Source organism: Balearica regulorum, chromosome 2, assembly GCF_011004875.1.
Source record: "Balearica regulorum gibbericeps isolate bBalReg1 chromosome 2, bBalReg1.pri, whole genome shotgun sequence".
Taxonomy (NCBI): Eukaryota; Metazoa; Chordata; class Aves; order Gruiformes; family Gruidae; genus Balearica; species Balearica regulorum.
Window position 1 is genome coordinate 163,356,239 of NC_046185.1, and position 27,360 is coordinate 163,383,598.

At 41.5% G+C, this 27,360-nt stretch overlaps 1 protein-coding gene across 4 annotated transcripts in view; it reads right to left on the reverse strand.

Annotated features, from left to right (window-relative positions):
* Window positions 1-27,360, reverse strand: part of CRHR2 (corticotropin releasing hormone receptor 2) — a 162,322-nt gene that overhangs the window by 25,700 nt on the left and 109,262 nt on the right. For all 4 annotated transcript variants that reach the window (XM_075746798.1, XM_075746795.1, XM_075746797.1 and 1 more), the window contains 4 exons: window positions 26,812-26,929; window positions 22,396-22,549; window positions 18,772-18,832; window positions 10,504-10,576 (listed from right to left, as the gene is read on the reverse strand). In XM_075746798.1, coding sequence (XP_075602913.1) covers window positions 10,504-10,576; window positions 18,772-18,832; window positions 22,396-22,549; window positions 26,812-26,929 — 406 coding nt within the window. The remainder of the gene's footprint in view (window positions 1-10,503; window positions 10,577-18,771; window positions 18,833-22,395; window positions 22,550-26,811; window positions 26,930-27,360) is intronic.

The window sequence follows — 27,360 nt, forward strand, 5'->3', positions numbered from 1 at the left end:
ATCAAAAAAGTTTTCCTTTCAAAGGTCACCACAATGACTCCTTTTGGCATACAGAAAAATGCTGGAAAATGCTATTTGATGAGGAATAATGAGATGCGATTATGAAGAGTGAGGCACAATGTGGTGGATGGTCATGATCAGGGAGACTGTGGAAGAGGCTCCCTAGAGCAGCAGTGAAAGACCAACTCTTCAGGCAAGCAGAGCAGGGCTATACACATCCTGGAGATTGCATGGGATAGACCTGCGTTTTGGTGGGGAAGGGAGAGAGTGGCAAATGAACAGACACCTTCCTTACCTAATGCCTGTGTTACACATCAGCACACAGACCATTGCTGTTGCCCACAATGTCACCTAAACTAAAATCCAAACACAACTCCAGTCCTAGATGGGATCACGCTCTTTCCTCACTAGAGACCTGCATCATGCATAAGCATGTCCACAGACTCTTTTCCAATCTTATAACCACATCTGAGATACTCTTACTACTGTGCTGGTCCTTCTGTCTCTCCTGAAATATCTCGTATTCAAAAAGCTTTGTTAAAGAAACACACTGAAGGTCATTCCCCAGTCAAGCCATCTACCATGGGGTCTCTAAGTCACATGTGACTCAAGAGGTCTTCTCTCCAACTATTTCGCCTGACAAGCCAGGAACACACTGAATATCGCAACACCAGTAAACACATAGCCTTGCAAAAACAACAATGGTACACAGAGGGTTCTTGCCTGGAGGGAATGATAGCCGCTCAACAACCAAGTCATCACATCAGCACATTGAAAATGACCAAGACATGACAGCCTAAACCACAGGCATACTGCTGTGAATAGTCCACCTGGCAGTTCCCCAGGCTGGGCAGGTTCAAGTTGCCATGTGTTGACCATAAGAACCACAAGAGAAGACTCAAGAGACAGTGTTCCTCTAAAGAGGAACCATCCAGCAGCTCACTGATGAAATCTGATTTCTTTTCTGGAAAGTATTCTGAGTAAGACTTGACAGGATGACTTTTGGAGAAAGTTTTCTGGGCAACTGCTGCTCATCGTATGAGTTTCTTATTGGCTGTGGAACATCTCACAAACAAAATTAGAAATGATAGAATGAAAGAGACAGTGTAGAAGTGTACATGGTACTGGACACCTTGTTTGACACTATTGGCTCCACAGCTACAAAATGTAAACAACAGGAAGACAGTAATAGCAATGATGGCAGAACTGGAGATAAATTCTGGATGGACTTTAACTAAATTATCATATTATCTTTATCGTCTGTGTAGCTATGACAGCATGCTTGCAAACTACTGAAAATTATGATAAATGTCTTGTAAGAAAAACTCAGGGATGTCAACAGCTTGCAGGTCATGAACTACAACCTTGGTAGCAGTGGAAGAACTAGGAATCTGTAGAGAGAAAGAAATGTTAAAAAATCAACAGGAAAACTAAATTAATCAGCAATCTAGTGGTTGAGAAAAAACATAAGCCAGTCAGGTAGGAAGAAGAAGGGAAAATGAAAAAGATATATCGATAATAATAAAAAAAATGCTCAGTCTCTGAACAGAAAAATGCAGAAGTGGAAGCATAAATGTGAAGAGAGTCAGCAGAAACTAAAATATTCAAAGAAGCAATTATATCAGCAAGGAAGATGCTTGCACAGAACTAGGGAATGCTTTTCAGAAAAAAAAAAAATAAATGCTTATAGATACATACATAGGTGCAATGCTTCTATATCTAAAATGGCAAGTGAACAAACCTTTATGACTTTTTTTGGAAGATCAAAAGAAAGGAACTTTAGTAATATGGACTGCAACATTTTGAGTGGAACATTACAGTCAAGTAAAAGGAAGTGAAGATCAAGATTAAGATGCACTACAAAAGTTTATCTATTAGAAGATATCAGAAAAGACTGCATTCCATAAATGCTGGTTAAGTTGCTTAATAAACCTATTATTTCCCCTATCTGCAATAGTTTTAAAGACAAATTTGAAAAAGATATAAGTAACAGGGTGACAGAAAGACAGCTCTGCTCTTCAGAAGTGTAAATGCCTATGTGGTGTTAGGATAATCATGCAAAAGCAGAGCGCAGCACATTTCAAGAAAAAAAAAGTGTGTACACAATACAGTATCATTACACTGCTAAACTGGGACATGGGACAGGAAGAATTATCGAGTCAAGTCCTATAGCTATTGTAAACAGTTGTATTGAAACATCTTTGCACAAATGGGCAATATTAAATAAGTTGGTACTATTCCTTTACTTCTATTGGAAGACAGCTAATGAAGACTACTTCCAAGAATGCAAGAGTCTTGTTAATTTAGCTTCAATATAGTAAATTAATGGTCACATGACAATTTCCTTTTGGTCAATAATACTAATAAACTTAAGTACCCTCACTCTCCTCTGTGACATACTTATAAAAAACACCATATCTTTCCACAGTCTTGGTTTTGAAAAAATAAAGAAACTCAGATATTTACTGAAACTTTCTCCATGACATGGTCTTCCAGAACATCAGCCAATAATTGCTATATAAGATATTCATAGAATCATAGAATGGTTTGGGTTGGAAAGGACCTCAAAGATCATCTAGTTATTGCTATATCCCATAACCTAAAGCTGAGGTGGAGCAGGACAAATTCTTTGCAAGCACTGTAAAGCAGAGAATTTGTAGAAATAAGGTGTAAAGGGGAAGAATTACATCATTTGTGAAGTCTTCTAAAAGAGTCAGCATGGGGACATGGGAGATCCAGCTGACAGTCTAGTCAGGTTTCTGAAAGGAATTAAATTTTTTTTCTCCTAAGGCTCCTATAGAAATTTTGCTGTTAGAAGTTTGGAGGGAAGAGCATTTTGCATAGAAATACAAGAAAGAAACGATAGGAAGGTATATATAAAAATATATAATATTTATATATTATTTATTTATATATCTCTATATAAAAATATATAGAGATAAATATTTATATAGATAAATATATATATATAGTCTGTTTTCTCAATGGAGAGAGGCTACCGGTAGACCTGTGCTGTTTTACACAGACCTTAGCGATCTATAAAAGGGAATGAAGAGCAGGCTGACAGATTTTTAGAGACACTAAGCTACTCAGGATAGCAAAATCAAAAGCTGATTGCAAAGAGCTGTTTAGGGACTCACGATACTAAGTGACCAGGCAATAACACGGCACATGAAATCACATGATATAAAGGTAACACGATGGGCAAGTAAAGCAATCTTAAATTTACATGAAGAGTTATGAGCTCTGGGTATTTTCATTCACAAAATAAATGTTGGAATTACACCAGCTAGCTCCCTGAAAACTTCATCTCAGTTCCCAGTGGCACTCAAGAAAGGAAACAGAAAAATGTTTGGAATTACTGAGAAAGAAAAAGAAAAGAAAATAAGAGAACAGGATGCTGCTATAAAAAATCCATTTATGTGGTCACACCTTGAGTCCTGGGGCAAGCTTTGATATTGCCACCATAAAAATGCTACATCGTTACTGATTAGCACATCTTAAAGACCACTTCAGTACACGTGTCCGCTGTCTTCTGAGCAAAATTCTACATTGCAATAAGGAGAAGCCCATCTTCTTAAGGACACTTAACTCTTCTATAGCACTTGTCATCCAGGGATCTCAAAGCATTTCAGAAAAAGGAGAAGTATCATTAAGCTTGCTTTATAGCTGAGGAAACTGAGACCTAGAGCAGCAATCTAACTTGTTCAAAAGTAAATAGCTGGTGAAGACAGACAGAAGTGAACTCCAGGTCTTCCTATCAGCTCACATACCCACTTCTGCCAGCAGTTAATTGATTGTGGTGAATTATTTTCAATGAGACTCAAAAAGCAGAGGTTAGAAAACTGTTCAGTTCTCAAGCACCAGGGAAAAAAAAAAAAAATCTATTAAGGCTGAATGTAAGGTTTGAAAAAAACCTAAATATTTGATCTGCCTGTTTGAAAAACTGAAAATTTAATACAATTTTAGCCCTGAGAAATCTTGCAGAGCAGTTCATATCTGGGGTCAGTTCGCCACAGTTGTTACTGAGAAAAAAAGCAGCTCAGTTAACTGCCTCCAGTGCCTATTTTCTGAGGCTTGTCCTCTTATCTTGTGTTTTCACAGTTCACCAGTTTTTTGACAGGGATTACATTTAAAACTGCACATAAGAAATGTATTTTTCTTAATAAAATCAGGCTGAAACTCAGTTCCCTGGCATGTATTTCCAACCCTTTGCCCCTTCTTACTTTCAGAGAGGGATGTATGAATAAAACTTGGTTATGCCACTCCGAGGAAAGATACAAGAATTAAAAAAAAATAATAATTTGAAGAGAAAATACCTAACAGAGTGTATTTTTCTAGTGCTATCAGAAATTGAATTTTGAAGCATCCCATGTATTGGATGGTTAGATCTATTCTGGGATATGTTCAAGCCAAAATCCATTCAGGAATGAAACAAAGAAGGATGATTACCTACATTTTCTCCCTCATATTTTTTGTCAATAAAAATACAGGTATCTCGCCCAATATTCCGGACCAGCATTTATACTCAATTTCTTTTGCCTCTGAAATTGTCTCTGAAATTGTTTCCCTGTTTTCAGACCAAGTCAATGTTCAAGTTTTTTTCTAAAGACAAGTAGGAAAGCAATTGAACAAATCTATCTACTGCATTTTTCAAAGTTTTTGAACCCTGAGATATAATAGAGAATAATACGGTTTAAGGATGGACTTGACGACTGCTATCGTGATCAGAGGGCTTTATTTTTGGTCAATGTCCTTTTCCCAGCTCAGAACTTCAGCATGACCTCTTTCTTGGTGTTATACTACCTTGTGCTGCAGCAGTTCAATGCATAGAGGCAAGGAAATGAAAAATCAAAACCAGTGGAAAGAATTTTTGACAGACAAAATTCTATCTTTTAAAGTGATTCGGCATCTTTAGAAGCAGGTTTTAGCCCTCTGGAACTAAGAATATTTACCAACAAGAGCACTCGAATCGCATTGCCAGTGGCTGGTATAACGATGCCTCTTGAACACATGATGATGTTACCTTTGTCCAGCGGGTAACCAAACTCAGCTGAGCTGTACGCTCAGCACTTGGCTCTTAACTAACTAAAGTGAGTGGAACCAATTTTAACTGCCACAGGCCGAGTGCTCACATGTGGACAGGAACTGTAATTTGATGGTGTTTTTAGACTTTTAGCTTTTAGCGTGAGCCCTCTTTTGGAAATAACATTAATTTATCCTAGTTACATTCATGTCTCTCTATCTTTCCAGCAGTACACTGGGATAGGTCTCTCACTGAACTATCCCGTGTGTTCTTTCACAAAAAATGAACTTCAGCTGAACATTTCAATTCTGTATTAGTTCGAATCCAACTCATAAGCTGTGACTGAAAGAGGTCACAGAGTTGTACTATTTTTGAAATCTTTGTGTCTTCCATTCCTGGTGATCATCGTTCACTGGAGGGAGGAGGAAAGCAGCATTTTGTCCCCATCTTAGTTAAGACAGAGGCATACAGACGTACTGGGGGGGTGATGTTTGACGGTGTAGCCCTGAGTACACGGCAGACGTCAAACTTCAGTGGTCTTAATCCAGCATTTCTCATGGCACCCTTGAAAAGGTCAGTAACTCCAATAATAATAAATGATGTTTGAGTCATTATGTATGATTTTATTTTATTCACGTAAGGATCAAAAAATGAGCCTGACAAATTGCTTTAACACACTGTAGGGTGGTGTGTTTTAATTACAAACACAAAACTCAACTGTCAGTTTAAAAAAAAAAAAAAAAGAGGGGTGCATTTTAGCAATCAGGAGTGTATTGTAAAATAAGTTTTCAGATTTGCCTTTTAGATTGTATTTCCAGAGACCTCCTTTCCTCACCCAGTAGTGCTTTCTGATGGGAGTAACCATAAGGAAAGGGAAGGAAGGGCTCGCCCTTATGTGACTTCTCTAAATTGTATCAGTTGCTTTTCATAGAATCACAGAATTGTTTAGGTTGGACAAGACCTTTAAGATCATCGAGTCCAACTGTTAACCCAGCACTGTCAAGGCCACCACTAAACCATGTCCCTAAGCACCAGATCTACACGTCTCTTAAATACCTCCAGGGATGGAGACTCAACCACTTCCCTGGGCAGCCTGTTCCAATGATTGACAACCTTTTCGGTGAAGAAATTTTTCCTAATATCCAATCTAAACCTCCCCTGGCACAGCTTGAGGTCATTTCCTCTTGTCCTATCACTTGTTACTTGGGAGAAGAGACCAACACCCACCTGGCTACAACCTCCTTTCAGGTAGTTGCAGAGAGTGATCAGGTCTCCCCTCAGCCTCCTCTCCTCCAAACAACCCCAGGTCCCTCAGCCACTCCTCGTGAGACTTGTGCTCTAGACGCTTCACCAGCTCCGTTGCCCTTCTCTGGACATGCTCCAGCGCCTCAATGTCCTTCTTGTAGTGAGGGCCCCAAAACTGAACACAGTACGCGAGGTGCGGCCTCACCAGAGCCAAGTACAGGGGGACGGTCACAGCCCTGGTCCTGCAGGCCACACTATTCCTGATACAAGCCAGGATGCTGTTGGCCTTCTTGGCCACCTGGGCACACTGCTGGCTCATATTCAGCCAGCTGTTGACCAACACCTCCAGGTCCTTTTCCACTGGGCAGCTTTCCAGCCACTCTTCCCCAAGCCTGTAGCGTTGCCTGGGGTTGTTGTGACACAAGTGCAGGACCTGGCACTGAGCCTTGGCCCATCAATCCAGCCTGTCCAGATCCCTCTGCAGAGCCTTCCTGCCCTCCAGCAGATCAACACTCCCACCCAACTAGGTGGTGTCTGCAAACTTACTGAGGTGCACTTGATCCCCTCATCCAGATCATTGATAAAGATATTAAAGAGAACTCGCCCCAGTACTGAGCCCTGGGGAACACCACTTGTGATTGGATGCCAACTGGATTTCACTCCATTCACCGCAATTCTTTGGGCCCAGCCATCCAGTCACTTTTTTACCCAGTGAATTGTACGCCCCGTCCAAGCTGTGAGCTGCCAGTTTCTCCAGGAGAATGTTGTGGGAAATGGCGTCAAAGGTTTTCCTAAAGTCCAGGTAGACAATATGCACAGCCTTTCCCTCATCCACTAAGCAGGTTTATTGTCTTTTATGGCAATAACCACACTAATCATAAAATCATAGAATCACAGAATACCAGTTTGGAAGGGACCTCAAGGATAATCTGGTCCAACTTTTCTTGGCAAAAGCTCCGTCTAGACAAAGTACGGTCTAGACAAGATGGCCCAGCACTCTGTCCAGCTGAATCTTAAAAATGTCCGATGTCAGGGAATCCACAACTTCTCTGGGGAGATTATTTCAATGGCTGACTGTTCTCATTGTGAATAATTTTCCTCTTGTATCCAATCAGAATCTCCCCAGGAGTAACTTGTACCCATTACCCCTCGTCTTCTCCATGTGACTCTTTGTAAAAAGGGAGCCTCCGTCTTCTCTGTAGCCACCCTTTAAGTCCTGGAACATGGTGATGAGGTCTCCCCTAAGCCTTCTTTTCTCTAGGCTGAGCAAACCCCGTTCTCTCAGCCTTTCCTCACATGGCAGGCTTCCCAGTGCTTTGATCACCTTTGTGGCACTTCTCTGGACCCTCTTCAGTCTGTCCACATCTTTTTTGTGTGGCAGGGACCAAAACTAAATGCAGTATTCCAGGTGTGGCCTGTCAAGCGCTGAGTAGAGTGTGATAATGACTTCTTTATCTCTGCTGGTGATGCCCTTGTTGATGCAACTCAGCATCCTGTTGGCTTGTTTTGCCGCTGCAGCACACTGTTCACTCATACTGAGCTTGTTGTCTGCCAGGACCCCCAGGTCCCTTTCCACAGAGCTGCTCTGTGGCTGGGTAGATCCCAGCCTGTGCTGCACTCCTGGATTATGTTTTCCCAGGTGCAAGACCTTACTCTTGTCCTTCCTGAACTTCATAAGGTTCTTGTTAGCCCACTCTTGCAGCCTATCCAGGTCTTCCTGCAGGGTGGACCTCCCTTCCAAAGTGTCCACTTCCCCAACTCAGTTTGGTATCATCAGCAAACTTCATCAGGGTGCACTTGATCCCATCATCCAGATCGCTTATGAAGATTAAATTCTAGTTGGGCTTTGACCCTTCTAATTTTCTCCCTGTATAACCTCACAACATCCTTGCAGGCCTCATGAGCTGCCTGCCCCTCCTTACAAAGGTCATAAACTCACCTTTTTTTCTCGAGTTCCAGCCAAGGCTCTCGGCTCATCCCACAGTGTAATTACTGCTGTTATCTTATTAGTGTTTTAATTAGAGCCCAAGCGCAGGCTGATGTAGAAAGGTTCAATACACAGTATCAGTTCAGGGCAGTATAGTTACTGGCTGAGTTTAGAGGCTGCTCTAAATTAGAAGCAGATATAATGACCTGTATATAAAGAGGAAGCCTCCAAGTGCACCCCCATTTTCTGTGCCTCTTTGGGTCTTTAAATAGAAAGTGCTGATCTGAGGAGAACAAAGCTCTTTTCATGACTCAGCTACCTATGGTATTTGCCCGAGATACTATCCAATGATTTTTTCAGATCTTGTTGACTACAGGGGTTATGGCAGATTCACAGATTCACAGACTTCTAGGCAATGATATGAAAACTAAATGCTCTGAGTATTGCAAGCCTGCTACCTTGTGTTGTTTAAATAGGATTTATTCGTGAGTTAGTCTCTTGGTTTCAGCAGGGAGAGAGTTAATTTTCTTCCTAGCAGCTGGTACAGTGCTGTGTTTTGGATTTAGGATGAGAATAATGTTGATCACACACTGATGTTTTTAGTCGTTGCCAAGCAGTCAGGGACTTTTCAGCTTCTCATACTGCCCTGCTAACAAGAAAGGTGGGGGGTGTCCAAGAAGCTGGGAGGGGACATGGCCAGCATGGCTGACCCAAAGTGGCCAAAGGGATATTCCATACCATATGACATCATGCTCCGTATGTAACTGGGGGGGTGAGCTGGGAGGTGGGGCAGCTTGGGAACTAGCTGAGTTTCGGCTGTGGGTGGTGAGAAATTGTGCTGTTTTGTATATGCTATTATTATTGTTGTTGTTGTTGTTGTTGTTGTTGTTATTTTCATCATCATCATCTTTCTTTTCTGTCCTATTAAACTATCTTTATCTTAATCCATGAGTTTTACTTTTTTTTCCCTTTTTCAACTCTCTCCCCCATCCCACTGGTGGAGGGGAGTGAGTGTTGTAGCTGCTGGCTGGATTAAACCATGACAGTTAGTTTCTATGTCTTTATATCAGTGAGTCTATTCACTGTGAGGCTGTTTGTGTTTCTGGGATGGCTCCCTTGGTGACACACAATTATATTGTGTGTATCACACTATTGTATTTCTCTCCTTAGAACAGAAAGAAAAGAATTTTTACATAAAACCACACTCTTACTACATTTTTTCTCTTTTCAGCTGTGCACAGTACGATCTGTTTGCTGCATCTTAACAATTAACATAGAAATTAACTCTCGTGATTTCAGGTTAAGAAACAGTCAGGTTAGTAGCTGGCTTCCTAGGCAACAGAGCAGCTTTTTTCATGCTGAATCATATAAAAGGCACAGCACTGACAAGGTGAGAGCGCAAGACTGCTTAGCCTTGAAAAAGCTGTCAGCAGCTGCCTATTCTGGAGCTTTTTGCACCTCCTCCAAGGATGCTGGAGTGGCATAAGGGACAGTTATACTGAGTCTTGGTTCCCTAAGAGAGGGGACCCCACTGAGCCCTGTGAATTCCCGTTAGGACATCTTCCTTCTTCCTAGGTGGCTTTTACTGTAAAGGAGTGGAAGAGTAGAATCGTGGTTTTCAGCATTGGCCTTTCTAAGAGCATTGAAATTTTCCATCCACACCCAGCATTTTCTGGGAAAGCATCACTGCATTTTAGTAGAAGGTTCAAAACGGTTTATGAATGAGCTTCCTCCTTCCTCTGCCTACTGTTCATTGGCACAGAGGACAGAGTGTTGGTTAAACAGATAAACGGCCTGTTAACTGCAGGAGGCACTAAAAAGGGTACTTAACAACAGGAAAACTAACAAACAAATACACAACAATGATGGGGCTGAAGACGGTGTAGATGACTGCACAAGGAGATGCAATTCCTTACCACGATTGCTACATTTTCCTAATCAATGTGCATAATGGAATTGCCCTAGTTCTCAAGAGCCTCAAGTGGATGAGCAGGTATTGTAATGTACCTCCTGTTTTTGAACATTTTTCCTTCTTGCATCTCAAAACATTGTACAAAGGAAGGCAAACTGCATTACAGAGGGAGGAGGGAAGAATGGCCTAAGGTCAAGGAAACAGCCAAAACCAGATCACTGCAATTCTGACTTGCAGTGTTAGCAACTGTGGCAACTTCAGAGAGCAGCTGAAGACGTTTGACCTTGTTTGTGTTTTATTTCACATAAACGTAGATGTGGAACAGCACAGATGCCTATCAAATTATCCCTCAATGGGAGATGGCAATGTCCTTCCACCCACATACATGCTTACCAGAAGAACAAGAATCACTGGCCCTTGATATATGTAGTCGATATATTTCCCTGGCTCTTTTCCAAACCAGCATCTGTAAGAAACAAAACAAATAAGAACATAATTTATAAAGGAGAATGTGCTTCTTTTAGATTTTAATATCAAGGACACCATAGAGAGATGTTCCCTTATTCCCCGAGTTGTTTAATCATGTACATAATCAGCAAGTGACTGAGTTTTCCTGCTACAAAGCTGCTTTTTGCTTGGACACGAATCTGAGCCCTATTTTCCCCTACCATTAGACCATTCATGTTCCCACTGTTTTTTGGCTATTGCCCATGTAAATATTTCCAAGAAATGTGAGAACCTGCTATAAGGAGGATGCAGAAGATGTGTCCTGCTGGGTCTGAAAAAGGGATGAAAGAAATATTCTTTGTAAGGAAAAAAAATCTGTTATGTATTGCAGTGTTCAGCGACACTTCAATTCCATAAAGTAAGGGCTGTTACTTACAGCAAATACATCTCAAGCTGTGTGTAAATGCTGTCTAAAGAAGGTACTGGATGAAGAAGGAGTTCATCCCGTTGGCTTTGCACCAAGCTGGTGACCACCAAATCCAGCATAGAGTTCAAAGATGTCATTTGAAGCTAGCACATACCTGACCCAACATCACCAAAAGGAAATCAACTTAGATTAAATGAAATCACGGGTAAACTGAAGGGCGTCAAACTAGCAGAGAGTCTGGATGTGTCATGTGTGACTGAGTGCTGGTTTGACTTTCACTTCCACTACTTACAAGCGTTTTTCTCCCTACTGTGTTGTACGACACTAAGCCTGTGATTTCACAGTGACCCATACTGACGTTCACTTCATTCTCTTAACTGGGAGTAATAAATCAGTTATATTTATGTCAGTAAACGAATAAGAAACTGGGCTTAGGCCTAGACTCGATCATTTACACCATTATATTTTCCTTGTTGCAGTTTTGACCCAGGCCAAACAACAGCTAACTCCCAAATTCTTTCTGGGGGACAAATCTGGAGCCAGCATGAGCCAGAGGACATTCCCAATAGTCTACAAACTGCAGCTACCCTGATTTGGAGGCCAAGAGGGTTTAATAATATGGATGTGACCTACTCCATGCTATTTGGACTCCAGCCCCAGGAACGATTCCAGGATCAGCTAATTTAATCTTACAGATACAGCCACATGGTCTGGATCCTGGTTCCATCAAGCAGAGGCAACTTTGCTGTCATAATGCCTTAGGTCATTGGAGCTCCAGATAGCTTAGGAAGCAAATTTTGGAGTTCCAAGGTCTGAGAGGTTTTTCTTCCCCTTTGTGGATACCATGTAAAAAGTCTACAGAGCAAAACATGTCTTCCCTGTGTTCACCTTATGACAAAAGATAAGCTTAGTGCCAATGAAGACTTGAGAACAAGGGCAATTCATGAGCCAAGGAGGCCATGGAGACAGGTGCAGATTTGCACTTTTACAAGCATTCAAGAAATAACACTTGTTGCCTCAAAGAGGTTGCAGTCTGTAAGACACAACCTCATGAGTCCAAGGCAAATAAGCTGAGATAAGGAAAGCTATGGCTCAGATGGAAATATGTGGAATCACATAATGCCCCCAAAGCCTTTCTCCAAAATGTGTTGCTTGCTAAAACAGGAGCTGTTTGCTACTGCAAAATGCTCTTCCTGAACTGAATGTACAGAAATATTGAGATATGCAGCAGATATCTAGGAACACAATTCAGTATTACACAATTGTTTGCCTTTTCTTGATTGAATTTTTACATCTTTTAAGTTCCAGAAAAATGAGAGAGCTTTGAATATTTTATAAGTATAAAACACGTCTGTTATTCCCTGGTGCACTGACTGCAAATGAGTGTAAATTGATAACTTTGCAACGACTCTTCCAAAATTTGATGATGAGAGCAAGACTTGGAATAAGGTACTTCCTGCAGCCAAGTTATCATCCAAGAAGAATCCCCAGGGCAGCCTTAAATGAAGGAAACCGGGTTTTTTGTTTAGTTGGTGGGGGTTTTTTTGTTTTGTTTTGGTTTGGGTTTTTTTGGTTTTGTTTTGGTTTTTGTTTTTGTTACAGAGATATAAAGATATGAAGAAAAATGAATTGCAAGATAGGCCAAGGCAGGAAATACAACTCTCCAAAACTTGCAAGACTGACATTTGACAGAATTTTTGAAAGGGATTTTGAAAGAACTATTATATATTGCGTAAAACTGAGAACCAAGAGCTATTAGGAGTTTCTAGGAAGCTGGCTGTTCTAGCAGAGGAATCTAGCACAGGGACTAATAAGAAAAGGGCTGAGGCATGTGGCAGAACTTAATGGGCTAGAAAAAGTCAGCAGAGAATTTGGAACAGAGCTGGTAGAGCACAAATGAGGTTCCAGGGTAAAGGCTGATCATTGCTCTTTGGAATTTAAATATTGCTTAACTGTAAGACTATACTGAAGAGCAAAATGCTGGCATTTATTATCTGAAGCACAGGATTACCCCAAGTTTGCATTGAGTGAAGCATCATTTGTATATACACACTTTCACACAATTTGAGGGAACAAGGTGGTGGCCAAGGGTAGACTTCTACAACACAGGCATCTCCACGGGAGCTTGATGCTCCAGGAGTTAGTGCAGAAAAAAAGAAAAAAAAAAAGCAGCAGCTTGTCTAGGATGGTGTTGATCTCCTTAGGCTATAAAACAGTTCTGTTGTTACATTGTAATATAAACATTTCTAATATACCCATTAAATCAGGCAAGTAAGGGTGAGAGGACAGATATGCCAGTGACATTACATAGATCTGCATTTGATTAGCTGTATTTCATATTTACAGTCTAACTGTTCAAACTGGGACCTTAGCTGAACTATTGCAAACTTTTCTGCTCATCATCTTAACTCTTACTTTAAATCCAACATAAGCCATTATTTCTGCAATAAAATCAGCACTGTACATTTCTTTAAAACCAAAAAGAGAAACCTAAACCACTGAAAATTACTTGATGCATCAGAATTTTAATTCTGTCTGTGTGAAATAACAGCCATTTTCTTTTTTTTTTTTTTCTTTTTTTTACCTCTGAAAGAATAAACAAACACTCCCTGAATATTGAAGGGGACAATTTACGAAGACAGTTCTGATTAGACTCAGATATGTAAACATACTTCTATTGAATAGCACTAATTAATATTATTCATGGTTCTCTGACAGTTCTTTATATAACAAAAACCACCACTGGTTTTATCATTCTTGTTAATTAGATCTCACTAATGTTCTTCCCCTTACCAAATGTCCATCAGTGAAATTACTACCATAATTCTTAATCATTTGTGTGTTTTTTTTATTGAGACTTAACAGTATTTTTTTCAGAGTTATCAGATTTTGCTAAAGAACCGCTAAACCCCAGACAGGTTATTTGCCACAGTACCAATTATATTTGCCTCAATATGCAGAACACGCTCTCTAGTAAGAACAAAAGTGAAAAGATTATGAAGCTGGTTGAAGCATTTTCTTAACATTCTTTCTGTGTGCTACTTTGAGCTCTTAAACTATTATGAGCTACACAAACTGAACCCCAGTTCAACCTCCAAACGACTTCAGTTACAGTTCAAATGCTTAGTCAGATGAGGAAGAGAAGTTCCCCATTTTGTTCTGAATTTTGAGCTGTCCGCTGGGATATCCAAACAGTCTTGGAAGCTGCAGGACAGTACAGGGTTTCTGCATGTGCCCGGTTTGCTAGGTCTGACCTCATGGAGGAATAACACATGATTTCCCCAGTGGTCAAGATAAATGGAGCATAACGGCTAGGCTGACGGGGGGAGAGCAGCCTGTTTTGACAGAACAGCTGAGGTTGGCAGGGACCTCTGGAGATTGTCTAGTCCACCCTCCTGCTCAAAGCAGAGTCAGGTGAAACAGATTGCTCAGAGCTGTGCCCAGCTGGCTTTCGAGTAGCTCCAAGGATGAAGATTCCACAATTTCCCCAGGCAACCTCTTCCAGTGTTCTACCACCCTGACAGTAAAAAGTTGTTCCCTGATGTTCAGATGGAATTTCATGTGTTTCAGTTTGTGCCACTGCCACTTGTCACTGGGCACCACTGAGAAGTGTCTGGCTCCACCTTCTTCACACCCTCCTGTAAGATATTTACAAACATTGATAAGATCCCCCTGAGCCGCCTTCTCTCCAGTTGTGTTGGGTTTGCATGGCAAGGTTTTGGTAGCAGAGGGGCTACAGGGGTGGCTTCTGTGAGAAGCTGCTAGAAGCTTCCCCTGTGTCTGACAGAGCCAATGCCAGCCGGCTCCAAGACGGACCCGCCGTTGGCCAAGGCCAAGCCAATCAGCGCCTCTGTGATAACATATTTAAGAAGGAAAAAAACCAGCTAGAGAGCGAGCTTTTGCAGCCGAAGAGAGGAGTGAGAAGATGTAAGAAGCTCTGCAGACACCAAGGTCAGTGCAGAAGGAGGGGCAGGAGGTGCTCCAGGCGCCGGAGCAGAGATCCCCCTGCAGCCCGTGGTGAAGACCATGGTGAAGCAGGCTGTCCCCCTGCAGCCCATGGAGGAAGGATGAGGGGGTGTAGAGATTCCACCTGCAGCCCGTGGAGGACCCCACATCGGAGCAGGTGGAGACACCTGAAGGAGGCTGTGGCCCATGGGAAGCCCACGCTGGAGCAAGCTCCTGGCAGGACCTGTGGATCCGTGGAGAGAGGAGCCCACACCAGAGCAGGTTTGCTGGCAGGACTTGTGACCCCGTGGGGGACCCACGCTGGAGCAGTTTGCTCCTGAAGGTCTGCACACTGTGGAAGAGACTATGCTGGAGCAGTTTGTGAAGGACTGTAGCCCGTGGGAGAGACTCACGTTGGAGAAGTTGGTGAAGGACTGTCTCCTGTGAGAGGGACTCCATGCTGGAGCAGGGGAACGCTGAGAGGAGTCCTCCCCCTGAGGATGAAGAAGCGGCAGAAACACCGTGTGATGAACTGACCGTAACCCCCATTCCCCGTCCCCCTGTGCTGCTGGGGGGGGCAGAGGTTGAAGCCGGGAGTGAAGTTGAGCCTGGGAAGATGGGAGGGGTGGGGGGAGGTGTTTTAAGATTTGGTTTTATTTCTCATTCCTCTACTCTGTTTTGCTTAGTAATAAATTAGATGAATTCCCTCTCTAAGTTCAGTCTGGTTTGCTCGTGATGATAATTAGTGAGTGATCCCTCCCTGTCCTTATCTCGACCCACAAGCTTTTTGTTGTGCCTTTTCTCCCCTGTCTAATGAAGGAGGGGAGTGATAGAGCGGCTCTGGTGGGCATCTGGCCCTCAGCCAGGGTCAACCCACCACACCAGTCTAAACACTCCGAACTCTCTCAGGCTTTCCTTGCATGAGAGATACTCCAATATCCTGACAGCAATTCTTTCTCAAAGCCAGGGATTAGTTTTTTCTATATTTGTCTGTATTTGGACACACTTACAGAATTCAAATTAAAGGCATGATTTCTATATTATGTTAGCACAGAGAAAGTATTCTGTAAATGCCACAAAGTTTAGTCCAAACTGTCCCAGTGGCTGATGGACTGGAGAGGAAAATAGACCTTAAGCAAGTTAAATACAGACACATGCACATCTCACACACACGTATGCATAGATGAATTCCTGCATTGGCTTCAATGTGACTGTTTAGCAGAATCTGCTCCTTTCCTCAGGCCGGGAGATAGTCAGCAGGGGCTATCTGAAGTATCACATGCTTTAATGCTTGAGAAGGTGATTGAATATTTATGATGATTGACAGGCCCTCAGCAAGTTATTCACCTCTTGTTTTGCTTCAGTTCATTTACTTCGCTGAGTCTGCCCTGCATATGACATTACTACAAATGTGAAAACCAGATTTCATTTAATAGCCTTTGCCTTACAGCTTAATGTCCTTATCAACTCTTCATTTACAAGAGCTGTGCCTGTCTGCCTCGGTGCATGTCCCAGGTCAAAGGAATGGCACTGTTAAATCATCCAGTCTTCATTTCTCAAGTAGAGTAAAGTATGTGAATCTTGGCCCCGCCACTGACAGTAAGTGAGCAAACACTGAGGGTCCAGGCCATTACATCTCACACTATGGTGGGCAGAAACCACAGGGATGTTCTCAATGCATTTGGAGTAGCTATGATGTGCAGTGAGGATGTGTGAATGTTTCACTCCGAGGCAAACACCAGCATTAAGGACAGAAAGGTGAAAACATCCCAAGACATTAGGTTTAATTGGCTGGGTCTACCAAGAGTAACCTGTCCCCTCCATTCTCACTGAGCATGTGAGGCAAATGATGTATATGAGTTAGAATGTACAGCGATGTCCATGACACGGATTTAAAAGCACAAGCTCCTTTTGATAATCCACCCAAGGCAGAAAGCTTGAGCCTACAGACTCAACGGGAACAGCCTGGATGTTCTGCATACCAAATAGGATCACTTTCTCTTTCTTGCCCTGCTGACTGCATTTTCTAGCCCCCTTTCTCTTGTTGTGCAGGATCTGGGACAGTTACACCTTTGCTGCCAACAGGTAGCACACATACCTATATAAACACAGTGTGTCTTTCTTCATATCTATAATACATCAAGGGGAGATTCTTTCACATTCATTTTGCAGTTACCCAGTGGTGGTGAAAGGTGGGACAAGTACAGAAGATGCAGTGGTTTCTCCATCTAGCCACCTTGTGTGCAGTGTGATCACAGATGCTGTGGCATGTTTCTATCAGGGGTCCTACTTTCCATTATTTCTTTTGGGAGTGATGAGCAGTCTTCCAAAATGAGGTGTTCAAACCTTGGTGTTGAACTCACAACAGGAATGTTTAATGTGCATCACCATTATTAAAGCACATGGCATTTTGCCTCTCCAGGTTTCAAGACACAAGTTTTGGTTATTTTGTTTTGTGCTGTTTAAGCTGACTAGTTCCTTCAGTTCTAAAGCTGAAAGTTCTACTTCAGCACAATGAGACAGCTGCCATGCTGCTCTGGCTTGTGCAAGGCAAAAACTACAAGGAACCTGACCATGAAGTAGACCCAGAATGTTGTGGCCCTTTACCCATCCAGAAACAAGAAGGCCTGTGAGCACAGAAATTAGGGAAATCTGGAGATCTGAGGTTATCTCCCAGGGCTGATTGACTTGGACACCCAAGGAACCGGTTCCAACTGAAGTTTTTCTTGTCATTTTGAGACTACAGTATGAATTCTCCTGTACGATTACTGTAGGCAGGGATGGAATCACACAAAACTTTTTCCTCAGTGAAAGGGTGTCTGTCTTATTGCCAATATGTGTAACTCCTGGGACTTAGAGTATCACCTTCAAAGTCACCATTAAAGCTATAGAAGAGAGATTGGTCAAGGGGTCAAATGTGTGTGAGGAGCAGAGAAGAGGAACTTAGTAGTGCATAACAGAATTCCTCCCATGCCTACCACATGGATGCCCAAAGCCCAGCCAGTCATCCTATCCATCTCCCCTACAGTCACGAGAAATAGTGTATGTAAGTCATCCAACCTACTTTGGACCTTTCCTTCCAGATGAGATGAAATGGACCCCAGACTGCACTTAATGTTTTGACTGATCACCATTGATCATAAAAGACCACAGATTACTGCGGATGCAGACACCTATAAGGTAGACACATTTAATCAGATGTGCTATGGACAGACAAACAGCATGGTCATATGAAAAAGAGATTCATGGAGAAAAGAATTTTTTTTTAAGGTCAGGGAAGGGAGCTGTAATAGACAACAGACATTGATCCAAACACTAGTTGAAAAGTACAAGCTGAGCAGTATTGATGTTTTGGGGAAAATTTCCCCAAACATAGATGCCTCTTTGTCTCCCATATTTTTCAATTTCATGTACTAACTGCTTCTAATTGGAAAAGCCAGAAAGAGAAATGCAAAAATTTCAGCTATAAGACTATTCTTGACAGACTGTCAACTGAACTTTGCACACCCAGAAAGCTAAACCCTTTAGCACTCAACTGTAGGTTTTACCAAGGTCTTACTCAAGCAAAACTCCCGTTGAAGGAGATTACCCTGCCTGTAAATCATGTATAAAGCTATCAAATGAGAGCTTCAGGTCTTGGACAAGGATATGTGGGAATGTTATTTTCAGGAGTTGACTCAAGTAGTGCTTTGAAATTTGTGATGACCTGGATTTGCATGGAGGTGATTTGACCTTTCCTCTTTCCCATCAATCAGCCTCATTTCTAAACTACCAGTTCAGCCTGTAGGCATTTCTTAACTTATTTAGAGAGCCACATTAGCATAAATGTTAACATCACTTACTGTTCATTTTCATAATATAGCTTGCCAATGGCCCAGGCAATGATGATTGGGCAAGGAATACCTGTAGGAGCAAAAAATCAGGAGTTAATCACACCCATGTACGTATGGATAATACCAAAGTAGATTCAGATTTGTGTGACAAGAGTCTTCGTTAATGAACTGGAAGACTCTAAATACAAGTGGTCCTATCTTGGTATCCTTGAGACATCACAATTGCTAAGATGTCTTCATGTATAAATAAAAAAGATCATCTCAGCAAAGGAAAACTCTAGTACAAGTAAGAAAAGTTAATAAAATTATTAACAAATGCATGTGTATACCTATATTTCTATATAAGTGATCAGAACAATTTTGGCTGACTTGAAGGCAATTTTGGTCCCTTTTCATTTCCCTGCAGTTGATGATGCAAAATCTCAAAGACAGTACTTGGGAGGTTGATGTTTAGATTTTTATTTCCCAGGCTGCAAGAAGCTTGTAAACTTATTGGGATCTTTGGATGAAGTCCATTTTCAAAATTTGCAACATTTTTTTGAGTTGAGTCTTCCCTATGAAACAGGATTATGAGAAAGAATCTCTTGATATCTTGCAATATCAGAATTCATTCATTTTTTGCCCTTTTGAAAGGATCCAGATACTCTTAACTTTATATGTATCATTCTACTCCCTACGACATGCAATGTGCTCTGTGTGTGCATATGAGTTCTTATCAAGGCCATGCATTTGCTTCATAGGGCTTGCTTTCTCAGTTGTAGCCAGGAGGTGCTACAGTAGTGTTCCTTGGGTGTGCAACCTCAGTACAGTAGATGGGGTGCATTTATGCACTTAATGTCCAAGCAGTGCCATATCTCTGCTTTCCAATCCTATGGTTACACCAGTCTCATGTCCAGAGCCTTGGCCTTGTGCTTGTTTTGTGTTAGACCTTCAGGGTCCAGCTGGTTTGAAGGGTATTTGCTGGAGGAGGAAACTGGAAGTGAGGAAGAGTAAGTGGAGCTGGCCTTTTGACACAGATCTCCTGGGGAAAACAGGAACTTTTTCACCCAGGCATTCCCCAGGCAAAGACTGGATTGATGTCAAGATTGGAGAAGGGAGTCTCCCCTCTCCATTTCCCCTTTACTTTTAACCTGTCAACTCAGGCAAAACCAAACAACAAGACAAGCCTCTCCAGGTCTGTCCATCATTCCAACCTCCAGGTTCATGTCCCTCTGAAATCAATGCTACTCTAAGGCAAATGCATGGCTGGAGGCCCAGATTCAGTGACCCTCACTAGTATCTGCTTCTTTCCCATTGGATGCACAAGACTTAAACCCTCATGTAGGAGTCATCATGGCCTTGTATCTAACACTGCCTTTTAACCTCCCATTTGTTGCCTCTTCTGTGGGAAACGAAAGCTTTAAAGAGATGAAGCAGCATGGAAAAAGAACCACAGCACAGAAGAGATGGGACTGAATTGCTCAGTGGTTATCTTTAACCTCAGCAAGAAGTACAGTGCAGCTCTGATCTCCTGCCCCACCACCGCTGGTGGCTCTTGTGCCTTGCAAGTGATTGTGTTGTCTTCCATCTTTCTCACCATTGACTCTGCACTTGTTTCTCCCATGTTCTTGCTGGACATGAGCAGACAAAATATAGCCATGTCCTTTCTCCTAGAGGAAAATATTTTACTTTTCCTTGTGAAGCAAAGAACAGGGATTTGAGAATGAGGATGGTAAAAAGTGTATATGCAGACAAAGCAGAGCCAGAAAGCACCCAAAAGGGTGAGAGGAAAGGTATATTCAACTCACACCACTCCTACATTAGTAATCAGAGACCCAGAGTGCTCTGAGAGAGGCAGGGAGGCAAAATGCTAGGGACCAAACCAGTCAGGGGGTCTGTGAGAGCTGTGTGAGCAGCTGATTTTCCAGTTTGGTGAGAGAATTGAAAACTATTGGGGAAAAAAATTGAATCAATTCCCCATGTAACATTTTCTTTCTACGACAACTCCTTTTTCCTCCCATTTGATTTTGGATTGAATGACATATTTTGTTTTAAAGGCTGTTTCTGCCTTCAGAACTGCAATTCAATTACTTCTGCTCAATTTTGAGAGGAAGAGGCATTTCTGAACAAAATGCCATTCTACTTTCAGAAAAGAAAATATTTTCGAATTTTTTCCAGCTTTCTTCTTTCAACAGAAAAGAACTGCCAAACTCACTAGTTCTCTTTGACCTCAGATTTTGCATTCAAGAAAACAAGCTGCCAAACCTCTCCTGGTCAAGTTCAAAGCATGAATATGTTGGAAAGGACCTCTGAAGGTATCCACTCCAATCTCCTGCTATAAGGAGAACTGTCAACACTAGCCCACCTCAGCCAGGGCTTAGCATTGCTGAATTTTCATTACCTACAGGGTCAGAGATTCCACAGCTTCTAAGTCATCTGTTCCAGTCTTGCACTACCTTCTGGTAAATTTTCTGTTTTCTTAATGTCCACCTGGAACCTCCCAGTCTGCAGTTTGTAGCCATTTTCCCTTCTTATAACATCTGCTATTACCAAGAAGAATTTGGCTCCATCATCTTTGTAATTATCTTTCAAATCACTCTTGGTACCTAACAGAGCCCTCCTTAACTTCCTCTTTGCCAGATTAAACAAGCTCAGCTCCTTCAGTCTCAGTTCACAGGTCACGTCCTCTGGACTCGTGATCATATTGGCAGCCTTCTACTGGATAATCTCCAGTTTTTCCACATCACTCTTGACCTAAGAGACCTAAAACTGGCCACAGTATTGCAAAAGCAGCCTTACCAAAGCTGAGTAGAAAGTATTAGTAACTTCTCTCAATTTTCTGGCCACACTCCTAGTGCAGTCCAGTATGTGTTGTACCTCATTTGTGATGAGAGGGCACTGATGGCTGAATCTCAGCCTGCATCCACGGCAAGCCCTACATCCTTTTCAGCAGGACTCCTACTCTGACAGTCGGCTCCCAGCCTGTACTGATGGACCAGCTTTGGTTGATGCAGGTAGCTTTGCTCTGGCCCAGGCTGACACAGGAGAAGTGAGGTAACGGGGCATGCAATGAGCTATTTTTCTGTCTCTGAGTAGCCACAAGTATAGTACAAAGATGACATGTGACTCTTTGTTAAAAGGTTGTTTCTAGGAACAAATCCCACAGCAGTCCACAAGACAGCTGTAAGGTTGGACTGACAGATAGTTAGGTTTCTCTTCTAGTCAGCTCATCACTTAGAAGTGTCTCTTGAGACTGAGTGGTCCACAGGGCATGGACAGTGCCTCTTCTGCTTTACGTCACGTTGAGCACAGTGTATAAGGTGTTCTGATCACTGCTTTGCCGATCAAAGTGAAAGGGACATGGTATGAACTGCTCCATTCCCAAAATGCTGAGCCTGGAGTTCTCTTTCTTTCCTTAACACCAGGTGCCTGAGGATCTGAGTGAAGAAGATAAATCCAGCAATAACCTCTTAGCTTTATGTCATCACCACAGTGCAGAACTAAACCTGAACTCATGTTATTCTGACAAAGTTAGGTTTGAATGTCATATTTCACCACAATGGGAATTGTAAAATTTATTCTTGCTGCTCTTGTCTTTAATCACTTTGATGTCAGGTACCATGTCACACCATTTTAAACACATGAGTCACTTACACCATCCTATGAAGAGAAAAACCCATTTCCGCAGCTTATCTGTGGAATAAGTCATCACTATAGCAGTGTGTAAGTAGCAGCCTTCCACAAACATCCAGAAGAAGTTGGTCACCACAAAATAATTGTAGACAGTGGTAATACATCGACACCAGGGCTGGAAAGGAAACAGAAAAGAGTATGTAAAAATCATGATCAGAACATTTAAAAGATTCTATATGTTGCTATTCCTTTAAAAATCAATGGTAGAATTCATTCATGGGATGCAGATGTATACCTGTCACCTGGAATCATAATATCTTAGGTGCTGTCGGGATCTCACAGCTATGTCTGTGACTTTCTGCTGAGGCTGGGCTTTGAGCACAACATGCAAGACCTCCTGTACCTGAGCACGTCTGGAAAGTTAACATGCCATAAGGCACGTCCACACCAGCAGTCTGCAAGCAGTTTAAGAAGCAGTCGTGTGGAAAGAAGACAAGAGGGGCAGGTCATTTGACTGCAGATGATTTTTCAGAGAGGTACAGCCATAGCCTAGGGTCGTATCCGAAGATGACATAAGAGTCTAAGCATAGCTAGGCAGTATAACCCACCTGCTGAGCAATTCAAAGAAAATATAAGATAGAAGTTAATGTCACAGTCTTGCTTCATTTCCACTGAAGGGAAGGAGATCCACTGACATTTAGAAAAAAGATATTTTACTTTAAAGAAATGCTTTTATCAGCTACTTCATCCTCTCTGTTCCTGCCATTAGTGCTTCAGTCTGTAAATCACATCACTACACACATCACCTCTGAATTTTGCCATAACTTCAACAGGAATTTTTGGTCAGGCTCCACATATAAGTGAAGGTATCTTCTCCTAATGGCTGTGCAGCGAGGGCACAGCTGTGGAATACACAATTAGCTATAGAGAGGCAGATGGGAACATCTCATCAATAAATCACAAGTGACTGCTGCTGGTAATTTCCATAGTGCTACATACAGAAGTCTGGGAAAATTTCTTTCTGACCTAGCAGGCATTCAGCGTATTCCCTGAAGCATGACATTAATTACCTATGTAAGCTGGTATCATTGATGTCATTTTGGTTTCACCATTCTCCAGACTTTTAATTAATTTTACTAAAGTATTTGAAACTTTTGACCCTCAGTTAATTTTATTTCAGACTTCATATGCATGAAGTATTGATGATCTCTAGGCAGTCAATAGAGCAGCAGAGGCACTATCAAACTCAGCAAGATTCTGTGGACTAAGAATTTATTGGACAAGAAAACCAGTTACAAAATGATAGCCCATTCACAAGTTGCAATCATTTCTGTTTATTGAGCTGAAATAAACAGAAGAGATCTTTTGGATGTGTTAAAGCTTTCATTTCTGTATTATTTCATTAAGATTTGAAATTTTGTTTGGCTTCATTTTAAAAATAGGATTAAAAACTAAACAACTCAGAAGAGGATGAAACATTTTGTTTTCAAAGTTTTGTTTAAACCAAATTAAATTTTCTTTTTTTTTTTTTTTTTTCTCCTTTTGGTCTGAGCAAAAGAAAATAAAGCCACAAACAAAAAAAACCCACCCTCTATTTTTGGCTAACACCAAACAAACATTTTGACTCCATACCTGATTGACCCCTAGAACAGTAGGACTAGATTTCAAAAGACTTTAAGTCTCGCATTTGATTTTTTTGAAGGTATGAGCATGAACAGAATCTTTCTCTGTGGCTTCGATCTCATGTAAATTCTCTGATTTAATGTCTAGACTCTTGTTCCCCTCTCTCCAACAGCTGCAACACCTACACAGTTTTTGTCCTCTCCACAGCTGCCCATTTTCACAAGAATTGTAAAAAATAATTATATCTGAGCCTGTTGTTCCTGTGTCACAACTGAGTGGAATTGGCCAGTGGATTAGGAAGATTCTGGGCCAGATACAGACGAATATACATAATGGTGGTGAGATCTCCCTCTGCATCGTTTCCACAGGAAACCAGAATAAAATGAATTTTGAGCAATTCCTTTTGGAATTGTGGATTTATTATTATTGAATACTAAACCCAATTAGCAGAACTTATTAATTTATACCTTTTCATTTATTTGACCCAGAATTTTTGATCCCCACATGTATCCATCATTAGGCTTCAATATCTTCAGCAATTCCCCTTCTTGATTTATTAACATAAGCACTATAACTTCATGCAAAATGTTTCCACACTGAGTCCTTGATGCTTCTGTAACTGTATTATTTAATCTCCACTGATCAGCACAGAAGAGATCACATCATTAGCTAGCATAAATGATGTTGTTCCCATTGATTTTGGTGGTGTTATTTTGACTCTGACTTATGCCACGATAAGAACATAACAACGTTATCACTAAGCTTGTATAACACACTTTCCTAAAAAGACTGCAGTGTTCTGCAGAGAAAAGATGAGTTAATGAAAACTGAGGCATGTGAAGATCTGTCCTTATATTTGCAGGTTTATATTTTTCTTGGCACTTTGTGGTCACATTTTAAAAGGCATTTGAGTGCCTGACTCCAACTGATTTTTCCTAAATAACTGTAAAAAATATGTATTAAGATAGGCAGTATTGTTATGAGAGTAAATCATGCAGCGTAAGACTGTCAACAATAAAGCTCATATACCATGATCTTCCGTAGTCTGAAAATGTCAGAAACACAGACAAGCAACCAATGAATTAACAGAAGCTCCATCTTCTCAAAGGAGCATCTCATTTAATAATACAGAGTTCTGCATAGATGACTTCTTTATCTAGGTACAAATCACTTTTCTATTTGTTTTCCCATAGTATGGGATTAAAGTTCAGATGTCAAATCTTAGATTTGAAAAGTAAACCAAGGATGATGAGTGCCCAGCTGACATTAAAATGAATGGATATCCAGGCTCCTGGGGGGGTTCAGTTTCTACAGGACCAGTTCCTACATGGGTGGAGCCATGTTGACCGATATCAGCTATGGATCCAGCTCATAACCTATAGGCACTTTAATCCACCTGCTTTCCAAAGAGAAAGAGAGGATGAAGGGGTGTAGGTGTATGTGTGTGTGTGTGCGTGTGTGTGTGCATGTGTGTTTGTAGCACACTTTTTTCTTGATTATGGAGGTAAATGTCAGGGGACAGCCCTTAAAGAATACTCCACTATAAAAATATTACCAGAGAACGAGAACAGTAAAAATCCCTAAGAAGGGACTATCAAAAAGGACTACTTGCCAAGGAAATGTAGAATTATTCCCCAAGATAATAAAGAAAAATGCTTTTTATTTTGGAGTGGATGCTTTTAATCGACTCCGAAATCCTCGTACTATTTGGGCTGCTGGGTGACTAAACAGGGGGGAGGCATTACAGCACTTACATAGGAACCGACTCAATGTCCTCGCTCAGACAAGCATCTGCAGTTGCGAGCTACTTGTGTGAACAAGAAATAACATGGAGAATAAAAGAAATGGGAGCATGGTGACATGCTGTATTTCTCAAGAGTGCTCAATGTCATGCAAAGACGACGCCTCACTTCTTGCCTCCTTCAGCCTTCCCATCTTTTATTGTGTGGATCTGTCTCTGACACGCAATCACCCATCAGAGATATGACTTAGCTATGCCAGCAGAAAAATCCTCCTTGCTTTTTTGTTGGCTAGGTTTAGTTCTCCAACAGTGTAGTAAGTTCAGTCTCCAAAGGTTCAGTCCTCCCCAAGGGATCAAGAGAGCTAGTACACAAGAAGCAGCAGGAGCTGGAGTGAAGCGTTTGGGTCCCTGGAGGAATGAGCCATCCCTTTCAGGGACAGGGGGCTGCTGCTGGATGCAGCCCCTATCACAGAACTTCATCCTCAAGGCCAGCATGGTGAAAAAGGGATTAGCAGAAAAATGGAATTTTGTAAAAAAAAACCACAAAGAGCTCAACAAGCAAAAATTGTATTGTTTCAGGCCCTATTTCTTATTTTCTTGGGAGTCGCACTGACTCCAGGCAGCAAGGTGCCCACTGTCATCAAAGTAGCTGAGTCAGAGCCTCAACAGCCAAACCAATTATTTCTGTATCCTGTTCTTGGAGATGTTGCCGTCTGGAATGAATGCTTTCCCTACACAGGTGCACATCACTGCAAGATGCTCTGACAAAACTCTTCAAGAACCACCTGTCTCTCACAGTATATAAATTTGGAGAGTTTCTATGGTCAATGAAGATAAGAGAGAAGATTTTGGGCACGATTTTTACTTTAAAAAAACCCTTTGAGATTCAGTAATTAGGAAATACATTAAAATTTAGCAAATCTAAGCTCATGTTCTTCATCTTTTTGAAATTATATGAAAGTCAGTCTGAGCATGTGGATAGGTGTCCCTTGTAATATTTCACTTGAACAAATTCATCATCCCTGCCTGCCCCCAACCTACATGGCAGAGACATGCCACCTCCAAGCACTTACTTCATTGCTTTCATGTATGTTGTGATCTATCATTTGAAGCAGAAACCACATCACATTCCTCAGGATGAATGTAGTGATCAAGTTCCAGTGGATAATATTCCGCAGGCATCTGATACTCCTAAACAGGAAAATACATTTAAATCATCATATATAGTGAATATATACACATACGCATTAATGACTATATAAAATAAACAAGCTAACTGTTCACTTGCAAAATTCCTCATGGTTTATCCCCCTTCATTATCTCTCTTACACTATGAGACAGGAGGTTTGTCTGTCCAACAGGTCAGCAATAACAGTCTATGAAGCTGTCTGAGCTTATACCTTTAGCAGCAAGCATATCTGGGGCTGGTCTCGTTCTCTGGCTCTCAGGGCAAATTGCACGGCCAGTGCCAAAGCCAAAACTTGGATTTTGCAGTGGAGTCACAACACAAATAAATGACATAAATATAAAACAGTAACAGAAGATGACAAAATCTGTGCTGCTTTTCCTTGCTATATACCTTTTTTTCCAGAAACCACAGCATAACTTTTGCAAAGCCAGGT